At 45.0% G+C, this 26,325-nt stretch overlaps 1 protein-coding gene across 1 annotated transcript in view; it reads left to right on the top strand.

The window, feature by feature from the left end:
* Positions 1-26,325, top strand: part of nrxn2b (neurexin 2b) — a gene marked incomplete at its 3' end in the record, with an annotated part of 769,013 nt that overhangs the window by 53,931 nt on the left and 688,757 nt on the right. Inside the window, exon 2 of the mRNA XM_080791852.1 lies at positions 8,356-8,373. Coding sequence (XP_080647978.1) covers positions 8,356-8,373 — 18 coding nt within the window. The remainder of the gene's footprint in view (positions 1-8,355; positions 8,374-26,325) is intronic.

Below are 26,325 nucleotides of genomic sequence, written 5' to 3'. Positions count from 1 at the left end.
CGTTCTCCCCGTATATCGTTTGGTGGACCCACATAATATTTGAACAAAAGAACACACAATAAATCAGGCGTGGCCTGATTTCCTTTATGCCAATTTGCTATAGCTTTCTGCTCAAGGGCCTGCCCCGTGGGAGAGCCCCTTTCCAACTAAACAGCGATCTGGCTGTAAGATTTTCAGTGCAAATTGAAAATCTGTCTTGAGAGATTGGAGAATAAATAGACAGCCGCAGACAGCAAAACAATCAGACTTTCAGGCTCAGTAATGAGACAGAGTGGATATCCGAGGACATGCATACGTAGATAGACACAGTCACCAAGGAAATAAATAACTACTTTACCACTTATACCATTATATGTTTGAAATAGGTTGATCTTGAGAACCAAACCCCATCTCACCCAAATACGGCGAAATAGCACGGATTGCAATACCGTATTAAAATAAATAAAAGGTACATTGTAGGAAAATATACGGATTGTTTTCTAGGTGTGTATGCATTGCCGTGTATGCCATGTAGCAGAGCCTGTAGATCGGCTATTTTGGCCTATTATGACCCACAATAGTCTGGTTCCATAGGAATATCATGTAATAGTATCTAAACCTTGAGAAAGACTATTTTCTAAACGCTGTTTTCCTAAACACGTTTTGGCTTTTTTTTGCCATAGTTCACAGTAGACTGACAGGAAGATAAGGGGAGTGTCACGCATCCTTTTCAACGTGTCCACATCTAGAAAAACAAAAACAAAGAAAACAAACGTGTATTAAAGTTCTTAAAAAAGTTTTGAATTGAAGTCTACACCTCTGACATCTTCAGAACGCTGCTGAAGGCGAACATAGGCTAAATGTCATATTTGATGACAAGTCAGACTCAGAACGGTATACCGCAAACGGACAGTTACACTGAATCACCAAGACAACGCTTCATTCTCATTAGTAGTAGAATAGAATGCCGACTAGATGTGCCGACACAAGATATATATTTTTTACTTTATTACTGTGTGTGTGTGTGTGTGTGTGTGTGTGTGTGTGTGTGTGTGTGTGTGTGTGTGTGTGTGTGTGTGTGTGTGTGTGTGTGTGTGTGTGTGTGTGTGTGTGTGTGTGTGTGTGTGTGTGTGTGTGTGTGTGTGCGCGCGCATGTGTTTGGTTTTTGGCACCTTTGACCTGCCTTATTGTTGTTCAGGTGTGGCTTTTTAGCCACTTGAATAAATCAAACAATAATCCTTACTTATTCTTAATGTAGCCCAGTCCAAAATTCATCCCTAATTCAATTAGATTACTGGCTAAAATTCCTGTACAAAATAAATAGATTAAAACATTTAAACATTATCCTAAAAAACCCTGAATGCATGTGGTTTAAATAGGGTCAAATATATGGAAGAAGCCATGTATTAAAATGGGAAACTAATTCACAGTGCTTTGAGTTGAAACCTTGAATTAGTGCATGATTAGGCCTTTAATGCCTAGTTTGTTTGCATTGAACATTGCCCAGCAGATGGTGTGCAAGCACACAACCTATCTTGTTAGCAGAAGTTGTGTCAATCTTGTTTTCTTTTGTTTTTGCTTTGTTCATGCAAGAGTCCAGTCTCAGGGGGAGGTGGGTTCTCAGAGCCAGCTAGGTGTTTAGGTGTTTAGCCAGGTGTTTAGGTGTTCTAAATCAGCCTCTAATCAGTCATTCTAACAGAGACAGGCAGAGTGAGAAGTCACAGTTTGTTCAGTCGATCCTGTGTGAAAATAAGTTTGTAACCTTGGTTGACGACCAGTTATCCTGTGGCGTGAACTTTATTGATCTGCAAAAGGTAAATATGCCTGTGTAATGTTTCTGTGCTGTAACTTAATGTTGGAGTGTAACAGTTAATGTGTATGTATATTGTGACTAGCAATTAGCATTTTCACAACATTGCATGGCTTTGTATTGTGTTGTAAATGCATAGCTTGGCATTCTAAGTACAAGCTACAACTATCTCTTCATGATGTAGTACATGGACTTGTTGCTTAGCTGATTCATTTGCTTCAGGACACTGGCAATTGTGAGCATCACAGTTCCATTGGAACACACTGCCCTGCTGAAGAGTGGCTGTCTCTACTGTTTCTTCTTCCTGTTTCCTGTGCTGCATTCCCCCCATCACACAGCTAACCCTCACCATTCCCCCGCTAACATATCCCTGGACTCGTGAGTACTGTACATGAGCATGTGAATTTTATTTTCTGCTTGTGAAACAAGTGAAGCGGCCACTACAGTTTGTAGGCCACCCAAGCCACGACTCAGGCCTGCAACGAGCGTTCAGTTAGGGTCACTAAAGAACATTTAAGTTGCAAAATCAGGTGTGCCTGTGTGTGAGTGTGCGAGTGGGGCCCATAACTGTATGTGATCTGTTTTGTACCATTCTGCAATTATTCACATTCTGAATCCTTTTTGTTTTATTGAGGTTATTGTAGCGGCCAATTTGTATTGGGTGTGGGGAGGGGGGGCGGGGCGGTGGTCGCGAGACATGGCCAAAGCATTTCCAGGGGTCCCCAAAAACGTTGAAAAGCCCTGCTCTAGAGCATAAAGCCCTGCTCTAGAGCATAAAGCCCTGCTCTAGAGCATAGTAGGCAAAGTAAACTTTATGCAACCTTTTAGGTTGACAAAGCTACACTTTAGTTTGGATGTTGTGCTGAGGCACGTAGAGGTCACCGGCAGACGTGTTGTGAAATATGGAGATTCCAGGGTAAGCCTGTAGCCTTCACTACAAACATATATATAAGCACTTTGTTGTTACCGTTAAGTATCACTCCGGTAGAGACGGTTGAAGCATCTTGACAAGATGAACACAGGCGGCGGCAATTATTTCTGCAGCCCGTAAGTGTTTTTTAGTGCTACGTTGGAAAATGGTGACACGTGTTCACATGCTATATCAGTCACCATAACAGCCACTTACAGACAGTACATTTAGAATGACGACATAAATGGGTTTTTATCAGATGTGCAAAAGGAAATATATATATATGAAAATTATGTAGAGGAACTTCATTCTGTAGGTCAAATTGTAGTGTGGCTTTCAGTGAATGCATTCACTGAATCATGACATCAGACGGTACTTGTTCTAATGATAGACTATGCACAGCCATAGAACACTAGATTTCCATGAGGCCACTCTCTCTCAGTTCTGTGTATATTGCAAGTGGCAATACATAGATTTCCTTTACAGAGCTCGCCTGTGAAGTCATACTGTACGAAAATTGGAGACATGCTAGCAAGTCTTTTAATCTTTCACTTTGGGTTTTCATCTGTTTTTAAGAATTATTATTACAAGTCCTTAGGCCTACCCGTTGTGAGATACTTTGAGAACCACTGATCTAGGTCAGGGGTTCTCACACTTTTCCATGTCTCTATAAAACAAGCACAAAAGAATGAAATCAGCTAAAATAGACACATTTTGACAATGAATACATGTCTCATATAAATTACTTATATCCTTTTTTTTTCTTTTCCTGTCCTTTTCCAATTAGCCACTCTGGCGGCTCCCACTTTGAAAACCACTCGTGCAGCCTAGCTAGCTTTGATTATTCAAACCTAAACCCCATTGTGTACTTTCAATTAAGTGCGTGGAAAAGGGGGTAAACGCAATGATGGAGAGGTGGCTATTTTTCTGTGCAGGCGTGCCTTCCTTCCCCGCCGCTAAATCCTTTAGTTAGCTTGGCTAAGGATTAGGGCTGGAAAGTCTCTCATTTGCCTCCAAAGGCCCCGGGGATTCAGAGGCATGCTGCAGAGAGACAGAGAGAGAGAGAGAGAGAGAAAGCACATAATCCAGCTGCTCTCGTCCGAGTTTTCCTATTTAATTTACAGCCCTGCATGTGAATTCTGCTCGCTTTAATGCCGGCACCATCGTGCTCCTGATTCATTCGGGTATTTCTTCCTCCTCCTACCTTTTGTCCCGCATTTCAGGTCGGTGATATTTTCACCCCAATTTAACTGGTAGAGGTAGAGAATTGCCACATTTGGCCCGGCTGCCAATTTGAACTGGGGTTTGTTATGCCTACCACAGTATATACGCTTTGTTTTTGGTGTTCTCATTAGTGTCCGATTGGACAGAAATGGAACGTGGAGGTGGGACTTCTCTCTCGGGAAGGTTTCTAATAAGCCCCGGGTAAGAGGCCTTGTACCACCTGTATGTCTGGAGGAAAGGCCTTTAAGCTCTAAAAGAAAAGGGAAAAGGGGAAACGTGTTCGCCAGCGGTCTCCCGTGGATCCCAGAACGCTGCAGTGAAAAGACTGCCGATCCCTATGGAGCTGAAAACGCCCGGGGCTCCTGTAGGATCTACAGTACGTAATGAAAACGCGCTTCGGGATAAAGGTAATGGCTGAGTAAAGACTATAGCGGGGAGCTATCAACAGCATGAAAGGGATGACTTCAGAAACATCTACAAGCCAGTGGCCTATCTCTCTCTGAATGAAATAGTATCATCCCCCCCTCCTCACATGTGTGACATAACCACTTAAAGATGAAAGCAGTGTTGTTTTTGTCGACTAAAACTAAGACTAAATATACTGGCAATTTCGTCAACAAATAGAAACTGGACTAAAATGTTAGGAAGGGACTAGTGGACAAGAGATCCAGTTTTATGCTGGGTTGCATGCTGAAAATAGCAGATTTACAATCTGAAAAAACATTCCAGGCGACTAAAACTAAGTGAAAACTATTCAAGAGACTATGACTAAAACTAAAATAGAAATTTGCTGCCAAAAACAACACTGGCTGAAAGGAGTTCTCCAGGGCTCTATATATACTTGGCCCCATAGCCCTGCTGTTTTCTCTCTACACTGACTACTGACTACTCGCGTCACGTTCAGAATCAGAATAACTTTATTGTCAAATGACAGGTTTACAGGTGTAAAACAGTGGTTGATATTTGTTTTGTGTGGGAGACACATCTTCTTCTTCTACTCCACTACATCTCAGGGGCAAATATTGTACTTTTACTCCACCACGTTTATTTGAAAAGTTTAGTTACTTTGTAGATTGTGATTATCATCACAAAACATATAACCACTTCAGCCCTTCAGTATATTAATTTGAAAATAGTCGATATTAGATGAAGACGGTCCTCCTGGAACTCTGTTGTTTGGTGGTTGTGACACTGTGCGGAGCATCATTACAATATGGTTCGTTCTGATTATGCAGCTGGAATGCTTTTTTTTCTCCCCATGAACGGCAGACTCGTTCACGTGCCGAGGCGCGGCGAGTCGTGCGGGTCTTGAAGTGAGAACTCTCGTGCAAATGAACAAACAGACAGACGTTGAATGTCGCGTAGGAGGAAGGATGACTGGATGGATATCCTGGCTCTGTTCATGAGCCTCTACCTTTGAACGTAGGCGTTGTCAGGTGTGACTTCACACACACACACACACACACACACACACACACACACAGAGAGAGAGAGAGAGAGAGAGAGAGAGAGATAAAGGTCTGCCATTGTAGTTAAGTATAGGAAAGAAAGGGGGACTGTGATGTGATATGAGAGAGGCGGAGTTGTGACTCACAATAAAACGATGGAAGATTATTCCATGTAACTGTTTTTGAAGTCTGATTTCTATACAGTACCTCAATTTCGTAGTCTAGTTAGTACAATGAGTACAAAGAGATGCTGATTCTGATAAGACGATGAATGTCATACAGTAAATCAACATTTATTTTCTTCGATTTGAGGGCTAGATAATTGTGGCGCCACCATACATACATACATACATACATGCATACATGTATGTATGTATGTACATACACACATACACACACATGACCCAGCCGACCAGGCGACCACCCAGCCAATGAAATGTACCATAGTTACGTCATCAAAAATACACAATCCCTGATTGGCCGAGCGACGCCACCGACATACGCAGCGGAAACCAGTACGCTCTGCTCGCGCAAGTAATAAATACATAACGTGTTCATTTAAAGCTGAAGGTGTACAGATCCTCTTGTACGTGTAACTGGATTTGAGGCTGACCTTGATTCGCTCACTCCCTGTGCGGCCACGCCGGCCCGGGGCACATTTATACATTTCGTCGAATCATCATGAAATCTTAATACTAAAAGCGACAGCACAGCGGCACCCCTTCCCCAATCCCCACCCAGTGCACACATACAGGCCTTTCACGGTGGCCTTGTATGAAATATACAGCAGATGGATTTATATCTCTCTCTCTCTCTCTCTCTCTCTCTCTCTCGTCAAACTGAGTGCTTGACCTCCGCAGTTTCTGTATAACTGCTTGTGTGACTCTGTGACACAAAAGGGCTGCTCCGCTGAAATTATAGCACCTTTTCTCCTCTTTCTCAGTGTATTCTTCTATAGCGCCGCCGCTCCACTGAAGGTATCGCACCGTTTCTCCTCTTTCTCAGTGTATTCTTCTACAGTATATATATATGAAAGTATATATAGCACCTATTCTTATTTTTTTTACTGTGCATTAAAAGCTTTACACAATGAACCACTTTGGCATGTACTCTATAGGTTTACCTTCAGAGCGCTGTTGATTGTGCCGCAGCTCGGTGTATATATAATAAATAAAAAAAAGCAGCCGCATCAAGGCTGATGCCCAGGAGCCACAATAGAGGATCAGGAATGTGGAGTTCTCCATAGGGGCGCCATGCAAAGCTGGAGGCCTGTTCTCCTCGCTTTGTTCAGCACACTGTTGGGTGGGTTGGGGCTGGGGGTTGGGGGGGTTCCGGAGACAAGTGCGGCTTTCTGACATTAATAAGCACATAGCCCCTGCCGCTTTGGGGTACAGTACAGTTAGCTAGCTCTCTTTACTGAGGCGCCCAGCTGGAGTGCGATGTGTTTGACTCACTCTCTCTCCCCACGCTGTATCGTTAAGCCAGAATCACATATATGGGATTTGGTGTGTATGATGTCTGCCCCTTAGGCGGGGCGTCTCTTTGACTACCGCATAGTCTCCATGCTAGTTGCCTGCCTATACAGAGTGTGTTTGTATATATATATATATATATATATATATATATATATATATGGTGGGTAGAGAGGATTACTGTTTTGAGATATTCCATAGGGATTTATTTTAAGTGAGAGATCTCTGCACTTTTTCTCTCTGAATTTCTAGGCCATTCATTACCTTGCTGCGTTTGGAATAAATCAGCAGATGGAGGCTTCAGTCAGGTCAAAGAGTGCATGTCTGGTGCTTAAATATCATAGACGTCTTTGTTCAGCCGACATACATCGGTGACCTCAAGTCTACTTTAGTTTTAGATTGCGTGGACCCCCAAATCATAGAAGCACATAGGTTCAACGAGGCTTGTATTGCGTACTGTAAACATCATCATCATTTTTCGACCGCGGTCGAGATCATGGATTTCACAATGCCACGCCAGACTTCCCGGTCCTTCATTGCCTTCCCTGGTTCCTGTTTACTGATGCATGTGTCCCAATAGCGATGACATCTGGGAGCGAGAGTTTTCTATACCTCTGGTGCTTTGAGGCAGGACTCCAGAGAAGAAGGGAAGAGGTATAACCTCATGATCAGCTCTGTAGCAGTGGCCGGCAAACTGTGTTCTTCTGGATCGGACTATAGTGAAGAAACACAGGGAAGGTTGCCGTGTATTTGATTAGTTGTATCTCTCTCTTCCAAGAGAGATTTTGCGCTCTCATTAGAGCTGGGATGACTAGATCGTATGCATGTCATTGCAGGCTGACCCTTCCTAGTTTGAAAGTCCTTTTTGGGAAGAAGATATACAGTATATGAAAATAATGAGTGTAAACAAAGCGATTTCTTTTTTTTTGTCAAATATGTTTTTGTTGAACAGATTATAAAGTGTTAAACATTATGATATGAAATACATTTATTTTTATATGAAACAAAATGAAAGAAAAAATAAACAAGACAAAAAAGAGAGAGAAATCCCTTAACCCTCCCACCCATACTGCTCAGTGACACTGCATACTAGATGATAGAAAGCTCATGGAAATTATCTGAAAAGAAAATGGCGTACAGTCAACCATATCAATGGTATCCTAACCCTAATCCAATGGTATTGTTTCTACTGAGGTAATGGACAAGGGGCAGCCAAACCTTATCAAACTGTCTCTCCCTGTTTCTCAGGAAATACCTTATTCTCTCAAGATGAAGTGTACTAGTCATTTCATTTAACCAGTGCTTAAATGCAGGAGCCTCCTCCTTCTTCCAGTGTGTCAAAATTAGTTTTTTCGCTGTAATCAGACCATATGAGAAGAGTTGTTTCTGTGCTCTCGTCAACAAGCGAAACTATTTTTTAACGACTCCCCCCCCCCCCCCCCCCCTCTCTCTCTCTATCTCTCTCTCTCTCTCCCCATGTGCCGCCTGCGGTCCGGTCTCCCCCTGAATCAGAAGAGTATGCTGTAGAAGGTAAGACCTCCACCTTGTTCCTCGGGCCCTGCTCTGACAGGCTTTCCTTCACGCTGGCCTCCATGTTGGACGTCAGCGCTAGCTGGCAGCGTGTTGTTTTCATGCTGTTTGAAGCCTCCCTCTATGGGGGAGGGGCATTGTCAGTTTGGACTGCGGTTTTACGTGACTTCCACGGGGCCTTTAAAACATTGTTGTTTTCCAAATGAAAAGCTGCAGATTTGCAACCCAAAACGGAAACCCCTTCTTTTTTCTACCTCTCGGTTATTTCACCTTGTTTTATTTATCTATTTATTCTTTTATTATTATAATTTCTATTATGGGTTCTGCTTTCTTGTGTCTTTGGACTGAGGTGGGGGGGGGGGGGGTGGTTGTAGTGTGATTGAATTGCATTTGATGAAAGTGCTGGCATGCCTGAAAACTCCAGACAACCTGGCATGCTGCAAGTCAAATTTACAAGTGAGCGAGGCCATTATTCTGGAGTGACACGGCAAGGTTTGAGACCTCACCCTCCTGCCCATAATATTATTATACTGTACAGCGAACGGCTCGCCCGTCTTGCAACAAGGGAGAAATGAAGGCAGCCAGCCAGTCATGGATGGGGGGCCCCTCGGGGCCTCATCATCAGCCCTGTGGCCAGACACTAAACTAGCTCCCAGCTCACTAGGGCTAGTCTTGCAGTTCTTGTCAAGTCCCCCCAGAGAGAGAGAGAGAGAGAGAGAGAGAGAGAGATGTCCGCTAAATAACTCAGGTTGTCAGTCAGTCAGACAGACAGACAGGTGGTTCAGGTTTGCTCACTGATAAGTCCCCCGGCCCGCTGCTCAGTGCTCAGGGCCCTCTTTGACTTTGTAATGGATATGGAAGACACTCACTGTAACCACTCACTGTACAGTAGATAGGCATATCGTTACGCTACTGGTGGATCAAGGGATGCATGGAGGGTGAATGCAAAGGTACTATGTTGTAAAATCTGGAGTGTATTCAACTTCTGGTCCGGGGCCCACCACCATACAGGGGTCCAAATGGACCATTTTGTACACTCTCAGGCCTATTCATACTCCAGTTTTAGGTGATAAGTGGACCACCGAAATGGTGGTTAGTAAAAAAACAGAGACGCATGTGTTTGGGTGAGCTGTGCGTCACTTACCACCATGGCTCAGTGATGTCATGTTGTAGTTTTCGGTTAGGCTTTTATGGGCTTTTATAGGCTTTTACGGGTCCATTAGGACCTCTTGGTGGTCCCCGGACCAAACGTTGAGAACCCGTGCCGTATAAGCTTATTGTTCACACCAAAGATTTAGCAAAGAGACAGAGTTTATTATTACGCCAGATTTTTACCCCGTCATGCAATGCTGTCACACGCCGAAAATAGCCGATCCACAAGCTCATGCATGCACGGCGCTTCGTGGATGCATCACTTTGTGATCTACTGAGCTTGTAGATCAGCCATTTCTGCCATGTGCCACACGTCGTACGACGGAGCATAAAGCATTAGAACTCTTCTGAGAAAAATGTCAGCTGTCTGAATTAGGAAGGATGGAAGGATTATTTTTTCCCCACACACAATCAACACTGACACTTTCATTTGTGTCTGTTTCTTTTTTTAGGAGAATGTAGGGTGATGGATTGCACGTGAGTTCGTGAGTTCTGAACCAGCAAGGGAAATAAGTAAAAAACAACAAAGCATAAAACAAGTTTCATGCTTTTCCCCCCTCCTATCATTGAACAGCTTAATTCTGTTCCACGGTAGCCTCGGTACCCAGGCTTTTATTTTCGTTCGCATTCGGCTCAAAAATGTTACGCCTGGTCTATGAGTGGGAGTGAACTACAGTGCAGACTAGGAGGCGTCGCTCAAAATAATGGTGACGTCACTTTTCTCCACTGTTTTCTACCAGGGAGGGCAGGGGCGGTGCTACCCATGCACCCCTCTAGACCAGAAAGCACGCTGGCTGGGCCAGGCTAGCTCCACGGCAAATGCCACACGCCACGCCGCACCGCACCGCACCACACCGCACCGCACCGCAGAGCAACACACCGCACAGCAACGCAACACACCGCGCCGCACTGCACCGCACCACACCACACCACACCACACCACACCACACCACACCACACCACCCCCATGGACCCCGCCTACACACAACACTGGAGCATGAGTTATTTAACGGGTGGCATATTGGAAATGGAGTGCATCTGGCGTATGGTCCGGCGCTGTTTCACTGTTGCCAGCCGACCCCCGTGAACTCAATTTGAATTTTGAACCCGGGTCGACGCTGCACTTCTGCATAATGGGCTGCGTTTGATGGTGACATTCTCTGGCCTTGTATTGTGACGATCACAGGGGTGCCTGTGATTACTCTGTGTGTGTGTGTGTGTGTGTGTGTGTGTGTGTGTGTGTGTGTGTGTGTGTGTGTGTGTGTGTGTGTGTGTGTGTGTGTGTGTGTGTGTGTGTGTGTGTGTGTGTGTGTGTACAAATTGGTTTATATGGTCTCTGTCGGGCAGAAACCTCTTATCTTTTCTTATCTGGAGGAACAGCGAGGCACCGCGTGGCATTTACCATCCAGTCCACATCCAACATGCATGGCCCCTTGTTTCTGATGCACAATGACGTGTGTGTGTGTGTGGGGGGGGTGGGGGTGGGTGGACCGGGACACTTGAACCCTAATTGGACCTGAGTGGCTCTGTACTTGGACCACACTTTTTCTTTTCTATAGACCAAACATCTTCCCCATAAATAGACACCCTCACAACACGTCAAAACGTCATGCGTTTTCAGCATGTATAGATCAGCTATTTTTGTCCCCCCATAAAAGCAGTGGCTTATCGTCAGGGTGGGCCCATAGCTGAGGGGGCCCATGCAGTTCCCATAATCGTTGCTGTTGGGCAGAAACCTCTCATCTCCATATTTTGAGTTGGAGGGATTGCATTCACAGGAGGAATTTTCTAATGTTGCTCTTATCTGGGAAGTCTGGAGCTCTCTGGTGGAGCTGTTGCCCCCGCGACCCGACACGGTTGAAGATGGATGAATGCATGGATATTTTTTTCGTAAATCAACGCCCTGTACCATGTATTATCAAAAGTATAGCAGATCCACAAGCGTGTCAGTCCGCTATACTTTTGCTGTTGTATGAATTTGAATCCAGAAAAGTAAACATTTTGGACATATGAAGTTTCCTACCGCGGACAGAGACGATATTATGAACATTCATACAGAGAATCATCAGACGGATTTACAGAACTGCACAGTGGAGCTTTACGCGCCAGTGATTCTCAACCTTTTTAATTTCAAGGACATGCACTGTTTGATATGCGTTGGTTAGGCCATGCAGGACCTCATTTGATATATATATATTTATTTACTTGATTCAATCTCCATGCAGTCTTAATTTAACTCTGAGAGTGTACGAAATGGAGCCAAATGGAAATGTAATGACCTAACTACCTGTGGGACCCCCTGGACTGCAGAGGCGTTTCCATTTGAACCAGTATGTGCATGTGCAATATGCAAAGGCTTTAGCTCAGGTTCCTTTTGAGCTGCATGGCACCCACCGTTTGTCAATGGGAACATGCAGAGCTTGTTTTGTTATTTCTTGCATTATTAGGGCAAGGGTATAAGGTGTTGTAGGTTGAGTTACTCTTTTACCCTGTGGCTTGTCAGTGATTTTGAACGAGACATTGTCCTTGTATGTGTAGGTCTTGGCATATATGTCCCAGATGTCCGGCTATAATGCTAAAAGCAACCCCAGTAAGTGAGCATGCTGTTTGTTCCCCGGCACTTTCCAAGAATTGTACCCAAGCTCAAAAAAGAAAAAAAACTCTAACTTTCATTATAGCTGTACTTTCTCCTGTTATACCTTGCCAAGTCCCACTAGTCATAAATTGCTAGTAACGGCTCAATTAACTTGCGTCGTCCCAATGCACGGCAATTTAATGAATACAAGGCGAGCTACCGGGTGTTCCCACCGTGTTGTGTCGCAGTAGTACACTCGATCTGTTTAAATGGCTCATCGTCTCCCAAACACCCCAGACCAACGGGAGCACGGCTTGCTCTTGTTTCCGCTCTATTCTTAGGGTTTTCCCCGCAACCATATTTGGGTCTAATTAGTGTCGTCGGCGACCCCGCGTGTTGCTGGGAGGTTGAGATTGATGATGTGAGGGGACCTTGAAAGCCCGTGGGAGGGGCGGTGGCCCCTGGAAGGCGGGATACGGCCGCTGGCCCGGGCTGGCATGCAGCCACTAGGGCCACGATTGATGTTCCAACTCAGGACACTGACCTGTTTTCGCTGCCAGGCCAGACGTGCCTGTATCTGTATCTGCATATACATATACGCTGTACAGCAGCAAGGGGCCAGGCTGGCGCGCGGTTTCCCCAGAGAGAGTCCGGGCGCGTTCCATAAGGCTGATGTATAGTTTCATTAAGTAAGCACTGCAGCTTTACCCCCGTTTCCCCTCGCACTCCTGAAGCGGCAAATAAAGAAATGACGTTCACATTTTGGAAGTGGCGACAAAACACACAGCAAAGCACATACAACTGCAACCTCTTCTTCCCCCTGTTCTTGTGCATTCCTTAATGTTCCCCCACCCTGATGGGCTTTTGACCCCTGACCCCTCCTGACTGTGAGCCCGGCTGTTATTTTTCCATAACGCGCACAATTTAAAAAAAGCCTTGCCTCTCTCGCTTCAGTCGGCTTGTATGCATGGCTCCTGTGACAACACTGATGACACAGCACTTTGGTTAAGGCAACCAATGTCCTGAGCTAGTCTCAATCTGATCAAAGCTAAAGCCCCCCCCCCTCCCCTCCCATTTGATCCGACTATTAATGGAAGTGACTGCTTCTTTCCATACACATGTACGCACACACACAGAAAGAGTTTGGCGCAAACTGGAGATTTGGGATTAAATAGATTGAGTGGGTTCCTGTATTTGAAGAAGATCCCATTGGATTATCCAAACCAGATTATGGATTTTGTTCTTATTGATGAGCAGGGAAATCAGAATCTAAAACAAATCCTTATACACGTGTTGTAAGGCAAGCCAGGGAAAACGCAAAGCAAATATTAAATGTACCAATGTCATCGTGGTATTAACCTACTTTTCACTGTTTGTTTTTGGATTGGTCTGGGAAACGGAAACCACCTGGATCTGAGAATGCTGCTATGAAAAGCGTTTTGGCCTTTGCCAAGCGACAAAGACGTGGTAGATTTCAACAGCCGATTGAAAACGATAGGGCATTTATTTATATAATGCCGTGGCATAACAAGCCCTATTTGTCCATTCACGCTGATCAATAAAGCTTAACTGTGCATTTTTCATTGAACGCATGGGAGATTTCGCTGTGTTCAAACAAAAGCAAATCGATCGTGCAAGATTGGCCTGGCTTTTTATTTTTAACCCGTTTTGGGCGGGAACCCCTTTTGGTGTTAGCATTACGTTATGCTTTAGCTATTGAAAAATAGCAGATCTACAAGCTCATAGTGCGCTCTACGAGCTTGTAGGTCTGCTGTTTTTGAAAAATCGAAGAACGACTGACATAGAGTCTGATCTCAGGTCAAAATGGGTTAATTCACGAGTGCTTGGGAAGAATTGGCTGCAAACAAACGCAAACGCATCAGGACAGCAGCAGCTAGCCGCCCCCCTTTGCATTTCAGAACAGACACAGGCAACAGTATAGGAGGGGAGAGAGAGAGAGAGAGAGAGGCACATGAGGGGCTATAGAGCACAGCTGAATGGCCTCTTTTCTTCAGCTCTGAAATTGCTGGAGAGCCTTTAGACTGTGGGTGTCCTCCGCCCCCTGCCTGGCCCCGTCCAGATGTTGTTGGGAGATTACAGTGCTGCATCACGCTCGCAGGCCCGGCAGGAGCCATCTGACTGCAGCCATGGCCGCTCATTTCACCCCCACACAGATCTACCATGCTCTTCTCTGCTTGGCTATAAGTTCGCTGTTTTTAACTCGTTGCTTTCGGCTGCTGCCACCATACTCTCGTTACCATACTTGAAAAACAAGACCGTTTCCAGTCCCCCAAAGAATAGTTATAGCAAAATTCGGCTAAAGGTAATGTGATCATTGTCTACTTAACAGTATACAGAAGCATTGCTATTTTAACCGGGATATATAGTATTGAGCCACTAACATCGGCACGTCGTTCAATCTGAGCTGTATACAGAGAAACACAGCTATATACTGTAGATCAGCGGCCCCAGCATTGTGTGCTGTAATGGGGGGCAAAACACCGTCATCTTTGGGAGGGCAAAACACCGTCATCTTTGGGAGGGCAAAACACAGCCAGCTAAGCGTTGCCTATAGCGACCGGGAGCCCCGCTTTACGGTAAATATGACCCCCCCCCCCAAGCAAGGCAGGGCCCTCATTATTACCCCGAACAAGTGCTTTCATATAATGACTCTATATTCCACAGTTCCGCAATTTCATTTTTGCATATTTTGGGCGCATGGAATATTAACTTTATGAATAATAGACAATTTAGGCAGTTAATAAGTATATTAGCAGTCGTTAGAGCAGGAACATTTCTTCAGCCTGTTCAATATGTGAGCCTCCAACAGACTGGGGTGACTCTGTTGACCGAAACGTCCACGGCAGTGGGTTTTGAACGCCCCCGCTCTGCTCTGCACCGTAGTTCTCATGTAAATAACATCACTTTTATTCAAATCATCCTCCTTTTAGCTTGACATTTCTCCCTGTACCGGTGTGCAGCATCCCTGGTTTGAACCCGGCATCACTCGCTGTTTCCATGTTTCAATGAGCTCTGAGAGGGATTTCTCCCAGCCTCTCCTCTCCTCTCCTCTCCTCTCCTCTCCTCTCCTCTCCTCTCCTCTCCTCTCCTCTCCTCTCCTCTCCTCTCCTCTCCTCTCCTCTCCTCTCCCTCTCCTCAGTGTATTCAAATAGAAAACCCTTCATATACCCTCCACGCCTCACCCTTCTGTCAAGATTGAATGAAATGAAAACAACCAGAGAGAGAGAGAGAGAGAATATAGTCTTTTAAGTATTTCCCACAGGAATCTGGGGGTTACGGGGCGTTTGGAGTTTGCGTCGCCACGTCTCTCGTTTTGTCATCTCTGCCGGGTAATTTATGCCCCGTCAGGGATACAATCACTGTAATCCCCCCTCTCTCTCTCTCCTTTCTTTCTCCCTCCTTATCGTTCTGCGTCTTGAATCCCTTAGTCTCTCGGTCTCCCCTCATCCCTCCTCTCCTCTCCTCTCCTCCACTGTATCCTCTATCTCATCAATCTCCCAATTTTCTCCCGCTGTCCTCCTCGCCACCCATCTCTATATTGCCAACCTCTCTTCACCTCTCCCTCTGTCAATTCCCCTCCTCATCTCTCGCCTTGCCTCGCAGATAAACTCACACAAGGTTTTAGGTAAGCGGCTTACGGCGTAGACGCCTCTGTGCCAAAGCAGTGAATTGCCCCTCTCTTTGGATGGGCTGAAGGAGGCAATCTGGACGGACAGGTGTGAATTAAGACGGGGGAAGCAGCACCTGTCCTCAGTTTGCCTGTTGTTGGCACGACGACGGCCCGCGCCAGTCCACATGGCGGCAGCCTGCCACTTGTTTATTAGGGAGCTCGCGGCAACGCTTGCATGCTGGAAGTGTAATTGCTTTTGTTTCGCAAATGTGAGAGATTAAATAAGGCTGTTTTTTTTATTTCCGCTCGTGATTACTTCGCCCTGACTGGCTTTGACTCTCTTCAACATTATGTCCTATAGCAACGCAGCATCTCAGCTGCTTTTTTCCCCCTTCTGTCTTGTTTCTGCTAGTTGTAATCAGCTGCAGCTATCAGATGGACTGAAATAATGGGAATAGTTGTAGTAATACGATACTAATACGAAGCCCAGGGTTTCTCAAGGTGCACGGTTGCCGTGGAATACTTCGATAATATTTGGAATCGACCAATATCAAGTCTCAAGTTTTATGAAATATACAGTAGGTGTGCTGTGGATGAAAATGCTGTGCCCTGAGACCCAAACGTTTGATAACCACTATGCAATAAGTCAGTGTCACCAGTAAAAAGAAAGGTGTGTAGATCTGCTATATTTAACCCACTTTGACCTGAGATCAGATGCTAAAAATGTCTTCTACATCCTGACAGTTTTCTGAAAAAGCTCTGTTTCTATGTCAGTCTTCGGTTTAAAACAAATAGCAGACCTACAAGCTCGTAGCTTAATGGCTAATACCAAAAGGGGTTCCCGCCCAGAATTGGTTAATACAATATACAAAGTTTAAACTTTACCCAAAATGGGGATGCCAGGATTAATGTGGTTATACCTAAATATTGTGCTATACTGTCAACACTAAATATCAAACGTATCAGACTACATTTCCCAAAATGAGTTTAATTCAGTCTGACCACATATACCAGCAATAGAAATGAATACCATTAATTTCTTGGGGAGGACAGCCAAAGCAGAGACATGGATCTTCCCGTATCACCCCTAAATAAGCAAAGAAAATCCTGTTTATACGCAGCAAAATCCCCAAAGAGACATAATGCATAAGTATCATTGAAAACAATCAATATAAAGCCAACAGATGGAAGCCAAGCTCACATCAGGTCAGCATGTCCTTGTCCGACTCCTAAAATTGCACATAAGGTGTGTGTGTTATCTGTGTGTGTGTGTGTGTACGTCACAGCGTGAAAAGAGGAGTTAACAGGCAATTATGGGCACTGTATTTTGCCCGTAAACCTCAAGTTTAACAGGCATATATAGTTAATATACGGTAATATACAGGTGTGATGGTACACTTAGGGAGTTTACGGGAGTTTGTTGGAAAGTTTAACGGGCGTTTCCTGTAATATACACATCCGTATTCCATGGTTTTTGCGCAGTGCGTGCTAGATGAGTTTGTATATAAGGGCAGCCAGGGCTCTGGGTGGTACAGTATAGCCGCAACATTCTTATTTTCCGCCTGACACTCCTCATCACTTTCATAACCAGATTTGGTCTGTGGCCCAAGACAGCAGGGCTCAACTCTGGACCCCTCCTGCACCAAACACCCCACCTCCATCTCACCTCCATCCTCTGGTCCTCTCACCTATACCCGTATGCCTCTCTCTGAATTCAATTATGCCATGAAATGCCACCGACTCCGCATCTAAAAAGTGTGCCCTGCATGGCCAGGTGACACTGTGAGAGATTGCATTTGGGCACGGCCCCGGCCAAAAGAGCCCCCCCCCCCCCACCCCCCATCTCCTGCCGATCCTCCCCCAAACCCACGATGAAAGGAAAAAGCCCTCTGCGCTCCGCTCTCACTTCCAACTGGCTGCTAAGCAACAAGGTTGTAAGAACTGCAGCTACTGTACTCTCATGTCACTCCCCCTCTGTAGGTGTGCATTTGGGCGAGAGTGTGCACAAGTGTTTTTTTTTTGTGTGTCTCTCTGAATTCTTTCAGACGAGATGAGGTGTGTGTGTGTGTGTGTGTGTGTGTGTGTGCGTGTGCGTGTGCGTGTGCGTCACAAAGAGTGAATCGACGAGGTATTTCGTCCTGGTTCAGGGTCTTTCTCAGAATAGCGCCTCCTCACCGACTCCAGTGTGCAGGAGAACCATGCAGTTGCAGAATGGTAGATGGTCATGCCAAACTGGCAGGAAACGCATATCTTTGAACAGGCGTACTGTAACTCGTGACTCGTTTGACCTCCACCCTCTTGAGGAAAAAGGCACACACTCACTTCTGGAGCTATCAGTGTTTGTACAACACAGACATCTCTATGATGTCTAGATGAAGTGTACAAATGCTATCTTGATAACTACATTTCTGACATTAGTTTGACTTGATTACTTACTCACGGTTGTAAGCAGGGCCTGCATGAAACCAAAATGGAGGCTAGTGTGCCTCCATTTAGTTAATTTCCAACCATGCACATTTCTCCCAAACGTGCAGTGGCATTAGGCACCCTTAATGACCACTGCAGAATACCACCGCATGCTGTCGCCATGGCGTGTTGCGCTCATGTCATGATACAACATCATCATTCATACGAGTGAAGTGAGACAAATACTGTCTCAGGAGGAACGTCCTCTCTCGCCTTTTCTGTTTTGTTAATTTTAGGAGGGACTATACGGTGCAATTATGTTTGGTGGGTGGAGTGGTTTGGAGCAGCATGGAGGGAAATGGTCTGGTAAAATTGGGATCAATAGGCCAGCCACATGAATGAGAGAACCAATGAAAGAAGGGAAATTGGAGAATGAAGTGTCGCACACGCACTCACAGTCTCAAGCACGCACAGTCTCACTCACGCACACACACAGTCTCACACACACATAGTCTCACACACGCACGCACACAGTCTCACGCACACAGTCTCACGCACGCACCAACACACGCACGCATGCACGCTTACACACACGTACACACACATACACAGCGTATCGTAATGGGAAAATGGTAACCCTTGAGTGAGTTTGTTTCTCCCTCCATTTTGCGGCAAGGGGGACAATCTGTTGAGGATCTCAAAGGGGGGTCTTCCTCTCTACATCCGTCCCCCTCTCTTCCTCTCCATTCTGCCGCTGTTGTTGGGCTTCTTGTAAAAGTCCCCTCCCCACCCTGCCCTCTCTTCTTTTCTTATATTATTGTCTCATTGCTATCACAATTATATTTGCACTCTCTCCCCCTTTGTTGTGCGTTTTGATGGTGACAAAGTGAACACGGCATGAATGCTTAAACCAAGCAGTAAATCTGGAGGTACGCCCACCCTACCCTGAGTGGCAGATAATGTGGCCGCAGCTGTGCCCGGTTGACATGATTAGCAGGGTTTTGATTAACCCCTGTATTCCATTTTAATTAACCCACTGCAGTGAAAATAATAGCATGCCACACTCACTCACTGTGTGTGTGTGTGTGTGTGTGTGTGTGTGTGTGTGTGTGTGTGTGTGTGTGTGTGTGTGTGTGTGTGTGTGTGTGTGTGTGTGTGTGTGTGTGCGCGCACGTGCACGTGCAGACATTGGTCCTTTTTGTATCAACAGATTAAAATAGCACTCTTACCGTATATCATGTTCAACCCGGCATGCACAGAACTGAGCTATGTCCAGCTTTGAGGCTTTGTGTAAACACAAACATTGTACTAACACAAACATTAAAGGCCATTGACAATGAATGGCCAGCTTTTAGTACAACATGCGTAAACACAAACATTGAAGACGAAGGTGATGATGCAAATTCTGATTGGTTCTGATATAAATAATTCTGATAGTATAAAATATATATAGAAGGTACACTCACTGGTATGAATTCGTCCTATGCTGTGAATTCTGACCAGTAGAGTTTATTTCATTGTTGAATTTAAATGTATTAATTTAATTTCAAATTGAAGGGATTATGGGAAAATAAATGAACATAGCTCCGCTGTATGGGGCCGCTGTCCATGGTTCTGAAGTAACTGTAGCCTCTGTCCATGGTTCTATAGTAACTGTACTCACTGTCCAAGTGTCCATGGTTCTGAAGTAACTGTAGCCGCTGTCCATCGTTCTGAAGTAACTGTAGCCGCTGTCCATGGTTCTATAGTAACTATAGCCGCTGTCCATGGTGCTGATCTAACTGTAGCTGCTGTCAATGGTTCTATAGTAGCTGTAGCCGCTGCCCATGGTTCTGAAGTAACTATTCCATTACTGTTACTGTCTGTGTTTAAATTATATTGTGATATTATTATTCCATAGCGCCCAGCCCTAGGCTGAAACCGTATCCCCCCATTTTACATGGTGGGCATACCAGTAGGCCAGAACTCTCAGAATGTATCCATGCAGGCACCCCTCTTGATCATCGACTTCTATGTGTGTTTGCAGTCTCTTTTAAGACATTCACATGATGCAGCGCGCTTTGCTACGCTTTAAAAACTGATTATATCCACAGGGATTCTTTTTGAAAGCTATCTTTTGGGCTTTTTGCCTTTATTGATTAACAGTAGTTTGACAGGAAAGGGGGAGAAAGAGGAAGACACGCAGCCAAGGTCGTCGGGATCGGGACTCGAACCCGCAAAACGCTGTCAGGCTGGGTTAACAGCCTATAGGTGCCTGGACCGCTTGGTCGGCCCAGGCCGGATTCTTTCTATAGGACCTTTGACAGTGTGCTAAAGTTATGGGCATGCAGTTCTTACTTGACTGGCTTTGTCCTTAATGACTGGAACTAACAACAGAGACATCACGGAGTCTGGCAGCAGGCCATGGGAACATTAGACCAGTTAAACTGTTAGCAAGGAGATGAGCTGCCCTCAAACGGAAACATATTTCAGATGCTGCAGCACTAATATGGTCTAAGGCACTTAACTTTGTTATCAGACAACTTGTGCACGGCCTGGTACACCTCATGTGATATTATCGCCATTGAGTCATTACTCTTGATATCATCCACGTTAATACAAATCACCCTTTGCAGTAATGCAATTAAATAAGGTACTATAATGTTGTCGCCATGACTCTGAAATATTGTCTGGTCTAGAAAAGACATCTACAGTACATGGAAAAGATGCCATACAGTTATTAACTCATTCAATGGCATAGTACATACATATACGTACATGCTGGCGGACATGGAAGTGGAATGTGACAGGAGCAGAGAATAAAGGCCTTTCAGAAAATCCAGTAACGTGGGAGTGGATGGGAGCTGTGTTTTTGCAATCACATGATTTCCTGGTTTCAATGAGACTGACACAGTGACTCATAGGTTAGCGATGATCGCCATCTAGCATAACCACTGAAAACACACAACCTGTGTCAAAGGTTGTACTTGGTAGTGGGGGCGTCGGAGAAAGAAATACATTGTATTGTGGACGAATAAATAGCATATGGCAAAGGTCATTGGACATAGTGTCACCCATTAAACTGTTTGTAGTTTACCAAATGAAAATAATATAATAACAGCAGATACTGTAAGCAACAAATCAAGGAGTCGTGCTCGGGTGACTTTAGTTTCTTTAGTTTTCTCCTTCATTGAGTGTCAGCTTCGGACATGGTGGGTGACATATCCTTTGCGATATCAAAGCTGTCAAGCCGGTATAGACCGTATAAGCCTGACCTTTCAGCACCACGGACAGGGACATAGGCCTATCCTTTCAGAAGTGCTTTCGTCTCATCTGTAAGGAAAGGGCTTGATGATGTCCTTAGAATCCAATGTGGGCATGTCATGCTCAATGAACATCAATGTTAGGCCACTGGCTCCTTGTTGCATACTTGATTTCAGTCTACTCTTTATCCAAGGGCAGTTTGGAGAAGGAACCCCGTACACTCACTGACTGGCTCAGAAAGCAATAGCCGTAGAGCCATGTCTGTGTTGAGTGAGAGTTGAGAGTCTTTATCTTAATAATTTCATCAACTCCATTGCTGGTATGGTCAAGAATCAATAATCACTTTATTGTCATGAAATGTCGTTCCCCTCAGCCATTTGCAGTCCAACATAACACATCAAGACTATCAAAAAGCAAAGATTTGACACCGGTATAGAGAAGTATAGTCTGAGGCCTGACAGCTGGCAATCCGGCTCGGATGACTCGTCAGCCTCAGTATATTTAATGTTCTCCTTCGTTGAGGTGTCTGGCTTTTTACACCTCAGACACGATGAGAGACAAGACACACAACTATATGCTGTGGCTTATTCAAAGCTTTCAGACGGGTTGCATAATCATGCAGTGACTGAACAAGATCCACTGCCTGTATTGTGCCCCTCCCTGTAAGTAAGGGTTGAAATCTGTTCTTTGCAAGTATAAATATATCCGGGTCTTGCAGGGTAATGTCAATACCCATCTCTCCTACAACACTAAGAAGTATGTGTAAATGAACAGTGCTTCCCTGGTGTGCATTGTAACAGAATGTGCCTCGACGCAGACCTCCGGTGAAGAGATGCCGCAGGATATAAACGTCAGCTGGTCTACGTTGGGTGACATCTGGCGTGGAGTCCGCACTGACGTTGAAGCACTTTGCAATTCTAACTCTACTGATGACTTAATTGAGCTCCTTCTGTCCCATATCAGCTGTATACATGTCTCGCCCCCACATTCAGAAATAGACAGGATGGGCTTATATGGGCATTGAAGAAAGGATGAAAATGACTGATGCAGCCCCGTGCTACGCAAACCTCGCTCTGCCAAATATTTCACTACATAAGTGGCCCTCTGTAGAACCTGCCCATTCGCCTGTTTTTAGTGCCAAATGATGACTTTTCATTGGCATTATATATTATTCAGGGAAAAGTGAAACACACTACCTTTGTGATGGCGAACAATAAAGGCACGCTCTGGGTTGACACCGGCTATTAACCGAGCTTGCACTCAAAATGCATCCCATTAAAGAATCTCAACTCTGGTGCTTGTAACTGGATTCTGCTGTGGAAAGATCAGCTTCTTTGTTCTGGCAGGATTCCAGTCTCATTTCGGCCCAGCAGCACGGCCCTGTGTGTGTGTGTGTGTGTGTCCAAATTAGCTCCTGTTGTGTTGTTTTATTTAGTTTTTCTTTGTAACAAGGTTTTCAAAGTGGCTAAAAAGGCCCTGTCCTGACTTTGCCCCGGCCTACAGTATGTCCCAAGCGGACCTGCTCTCCCCTAGTCTGTGACTAATGGAAGGTTATTTTGCGTCGATACAAAAGTGTCCCGAGTGTATACCCACACCCCCCACCCCCTTCTACACTAAAATCCACTTCCACTCTATGAAAAGTAGATGCCACACAATGCCCCACACACACACACACACACACACACACACACACACACACACACACACACACACACACACACACACACACACACACACAGCAAAGCAGTGTGATACGCATGGGGTCAAATTATGAAGCCCAGTGAATCCTGATGAAATATCCAGGCCATGTCAATCAGCCTGCTGCTTTGATGCCTTGCATCCTCACCTCGCTCTCTCTGACTCATTATCCCCACGCGCTTCCCAATAATCGCATGTTGAGACACGCCCAAGCCTGGCCCAGTGGGCCCAGTGGGCCAGGCTTGCACGCACGCATGCACGCACGCACGCACGCACCGGTCAATTAACAAGACGGGCCATCTAAATTGTGTGTGTGTGCATGTGCATTTGCGTGTGCGTGTGGAGATGTAATGGGTATTTTACTGTGCACACTGCCTAGTATGAACATGCAGCAATCCACAAGCTGTTGGACATGGATAAGCAGCTGGAAATATGCATGGTTTCATAAGAGCACAAAGCCTTAAGGGGAAGAGTGTAGTGTCCATATTCTATATTTGAGAGTTGAGACCATTACTTTCCTTCATGAATCTCCTTTTCTTTTTTTACAGAGAGCTTCAACTCCAGTTGACTTTCTCCACTTTCTTGCTTAGCCAGACATTTCTCCACATTAAGGTTGTGCAATGATGCAGTCAAAGTGTGAGTGACGAGCCTCTCATTGACCTTACGCACACTGAGGCCATCTTGCCAGCAAGGTGGTAACTATAGGTGCAATTTCCCATTGACAGCCCCATACATCCAAACAGAAAGGTCCTATCTGATTGTATTAAACAATGTCAGCTGTACGAAAAGCTTGAAGTTTGTTTCATGAAACAAGCTACTGTCAAGGATTTTTTTGTGTTGGAGTTTGGAACTGCTTGTTGGATATCACTCAACGGCCCATGCGTACCACATGTTTTGACTGTGCACATCATGCAGGAGGCAGTAGGAAGTTGCTTTACTGAAAGGGAGTGCTTCCCAACTCCAACAGTGGTATAAAGTAGGCCTACAGCACTTTAGTAAACGTACTTAGTTACTTTCCACCACTGCACATTTCCACTCCTCACATCTCATTCAAAGTAGTTGGCCAAAGTTAATCAGAACTTCAGAATTAATCAGAATTTGTAATTCAGCTGCCAGGTAAGTGAGACTACGGTTGATAGGCACGTATACACTGGTAACAGTTAGCTAATTAGCTTGCGTCTGTCTTTCAGTCCTCTGATTTATGCCTTCGTAGCATCAGGGATGCAGACAAACAGTAATGTAAATAAATAACAGTGTGTGATCTAATGTTAACAGCCCTGTAGAGAGAGAGATGATTAAAGAGTATACTGTAGAAGCTGAGTGAAAGTAGTTATAAAGACCGCTCAAAACAAACAACAGCATTAAGCAGAATAAACACTTGAACACTGTATAATTGTATATCATTACAGTGATGAAGTCATCTTCATATTTTACTTTTTTCTTTTTCCCGTGTAAATTAATGTTCTACTTGATCATACTACAGCGGCACACAAAAGTTTCAAAAGTATAGTAGTTGATCTGCTAGTTTTGCTATTTTTCATTCAAATCCTGCATGAAAAGTAACAGTTTTGGACATAATTATGAGGTTTCCGCCCGAAAAAGACAATATACTTAGTTGACTCCATCCATCTTGAACCGCTTATCCATAGTGGAGTCGCAGGGGCAACAGCTCCACAGAGAGCAGACTTTCCTCTCCAGAGCAACATTAGTGACTTCCTCCTGGGGGATCCCGAGGCTTTCCAAGGCTAGTGAGTCATTGTAATCCCTCCAACTGCGCCTTGCTCTGCCCCGGTGTCTCCTCCCAGTGGGACGTGCCTCGAGGACCTCCCCAGGGAGACGTTCGAGAGTCTTCTTAACCAAATGCCCGAACCACCTAAGCTGGCTCCTTTCCAGGCGAAGAAGCAGCAAATCCACTCCGAGTCGCTCTCGCTTGACTGAACTTCTCACTGAACTTCTTACTTTTCTCATATGAGAAAACTAATTTTGGACCCTTGTATTCGCAACCTTAGTCTTAGTCCGTCCCCCATACCAGGTCCGCTCATTGTACCCCCTCAACAGTCCACTGGGCCAGGCCACGCTCAGGCACTCATGTCTCAGCATGGTCATTGGGAGAGAGTGTGGGAGAGAGAGAGAGAGAGGATGCAAGGCATCAAAGCAGCATGCTGTATGAGTGGTGAGACATGGCCTGGATATTAACACTCACCACTGATATTTCATTAGGATTCACTGTTAATCACTGGGCCTGGCTGAGTGGCTGGGTCTCATATTTTACCCCATGTGTATCACAGTGCTGTGCTGTGCTGTGGTATTATTGCACATGGCCTTCGGGGCAGAGAAAGAGAGACCATACTGGTGGTTCAGACCTTTTCCAAGGCTGGCAAGATGTGCTATTGCCAGCCGGTGAAAACCACCATCTCTTACGTACATGCATCTTAGGCTGCGATATCTATCTATAAATGCACCAAGTCTCTGTATGTACAGTTTACGTCTGTAATCAGAAACCGACTTCAAATGTGACACACGTTCCACACCTCCAGTATACTGGATATCTCGTAATAGTGTCTGTTTGTTATTCCATGAAAGGTCCTCATATAATGTAGCTGACTCCCAGGCGGTCGATTCGCCTTGACGAGTACTCAAACCATTGATTTAGATGAACTGTGCCCTCTGTCTTTATCTGCATCTTCATTTAAAAGCGATGAACGGTGCCCTCATGTCATCCTCATCTCAATACGGTTTTCTATCGGCCATTTTGCATCACTGTATCTTTTTTATCTTTCTTTTCATAAATGAATGCCGTAGAAAATAGCCCTATATAGTGACATGGAAAGTAGGGTTGAAAGTGGTTTAAGTGTGTCTGTGTGTGTCTAAATATTTAACCTCGCAGACTAAATAATAACTAACATTGGAGCCACTGCAACAACACACATTCTCCATTTCCTGAAAGGGAGAAACTGTGGGCACACATTCAAATGCCTGACAGGGACAATAATGTACTTTTACCTGCATGGGTCTCAGTGGATGCTGATGAATAATAATGTCTGCACAATTTTCGAATCACTCTCAAGCGCAGTTCCACCTTGCTCTGATGTGAATTAAAATGCATGTCTATTTAAGCACTTAACGCTACATACACTTGGTTGACTGGGGTCCGCCGGGGCTTCATAATTGGTCCCCTCCTTTTTGCATCTTTCTTTACAACATAAAATGGCAGACTGTATTGCTGAGACTATAATGAAAGCGGGAG

The sequence above is a fragment of the Protomyctophum bolini genome (genome assembly GCF_963924005.1).
Source record: "Protomyctophum bolini genome assembly, chromosome: 20".
Classification (NCBI taxonomy): domain Eukaryota; kingdom Metazoa; phylum Chordata; class Actinopteri; order Myctophiformes; family Myctophidae; genus Protomyctophum; species Protomyctophum bolini.
Note: the sequence above shows the minus strand (reverse complement) of the source record. Positions and strands in the feature narration are given on the sequence as shown.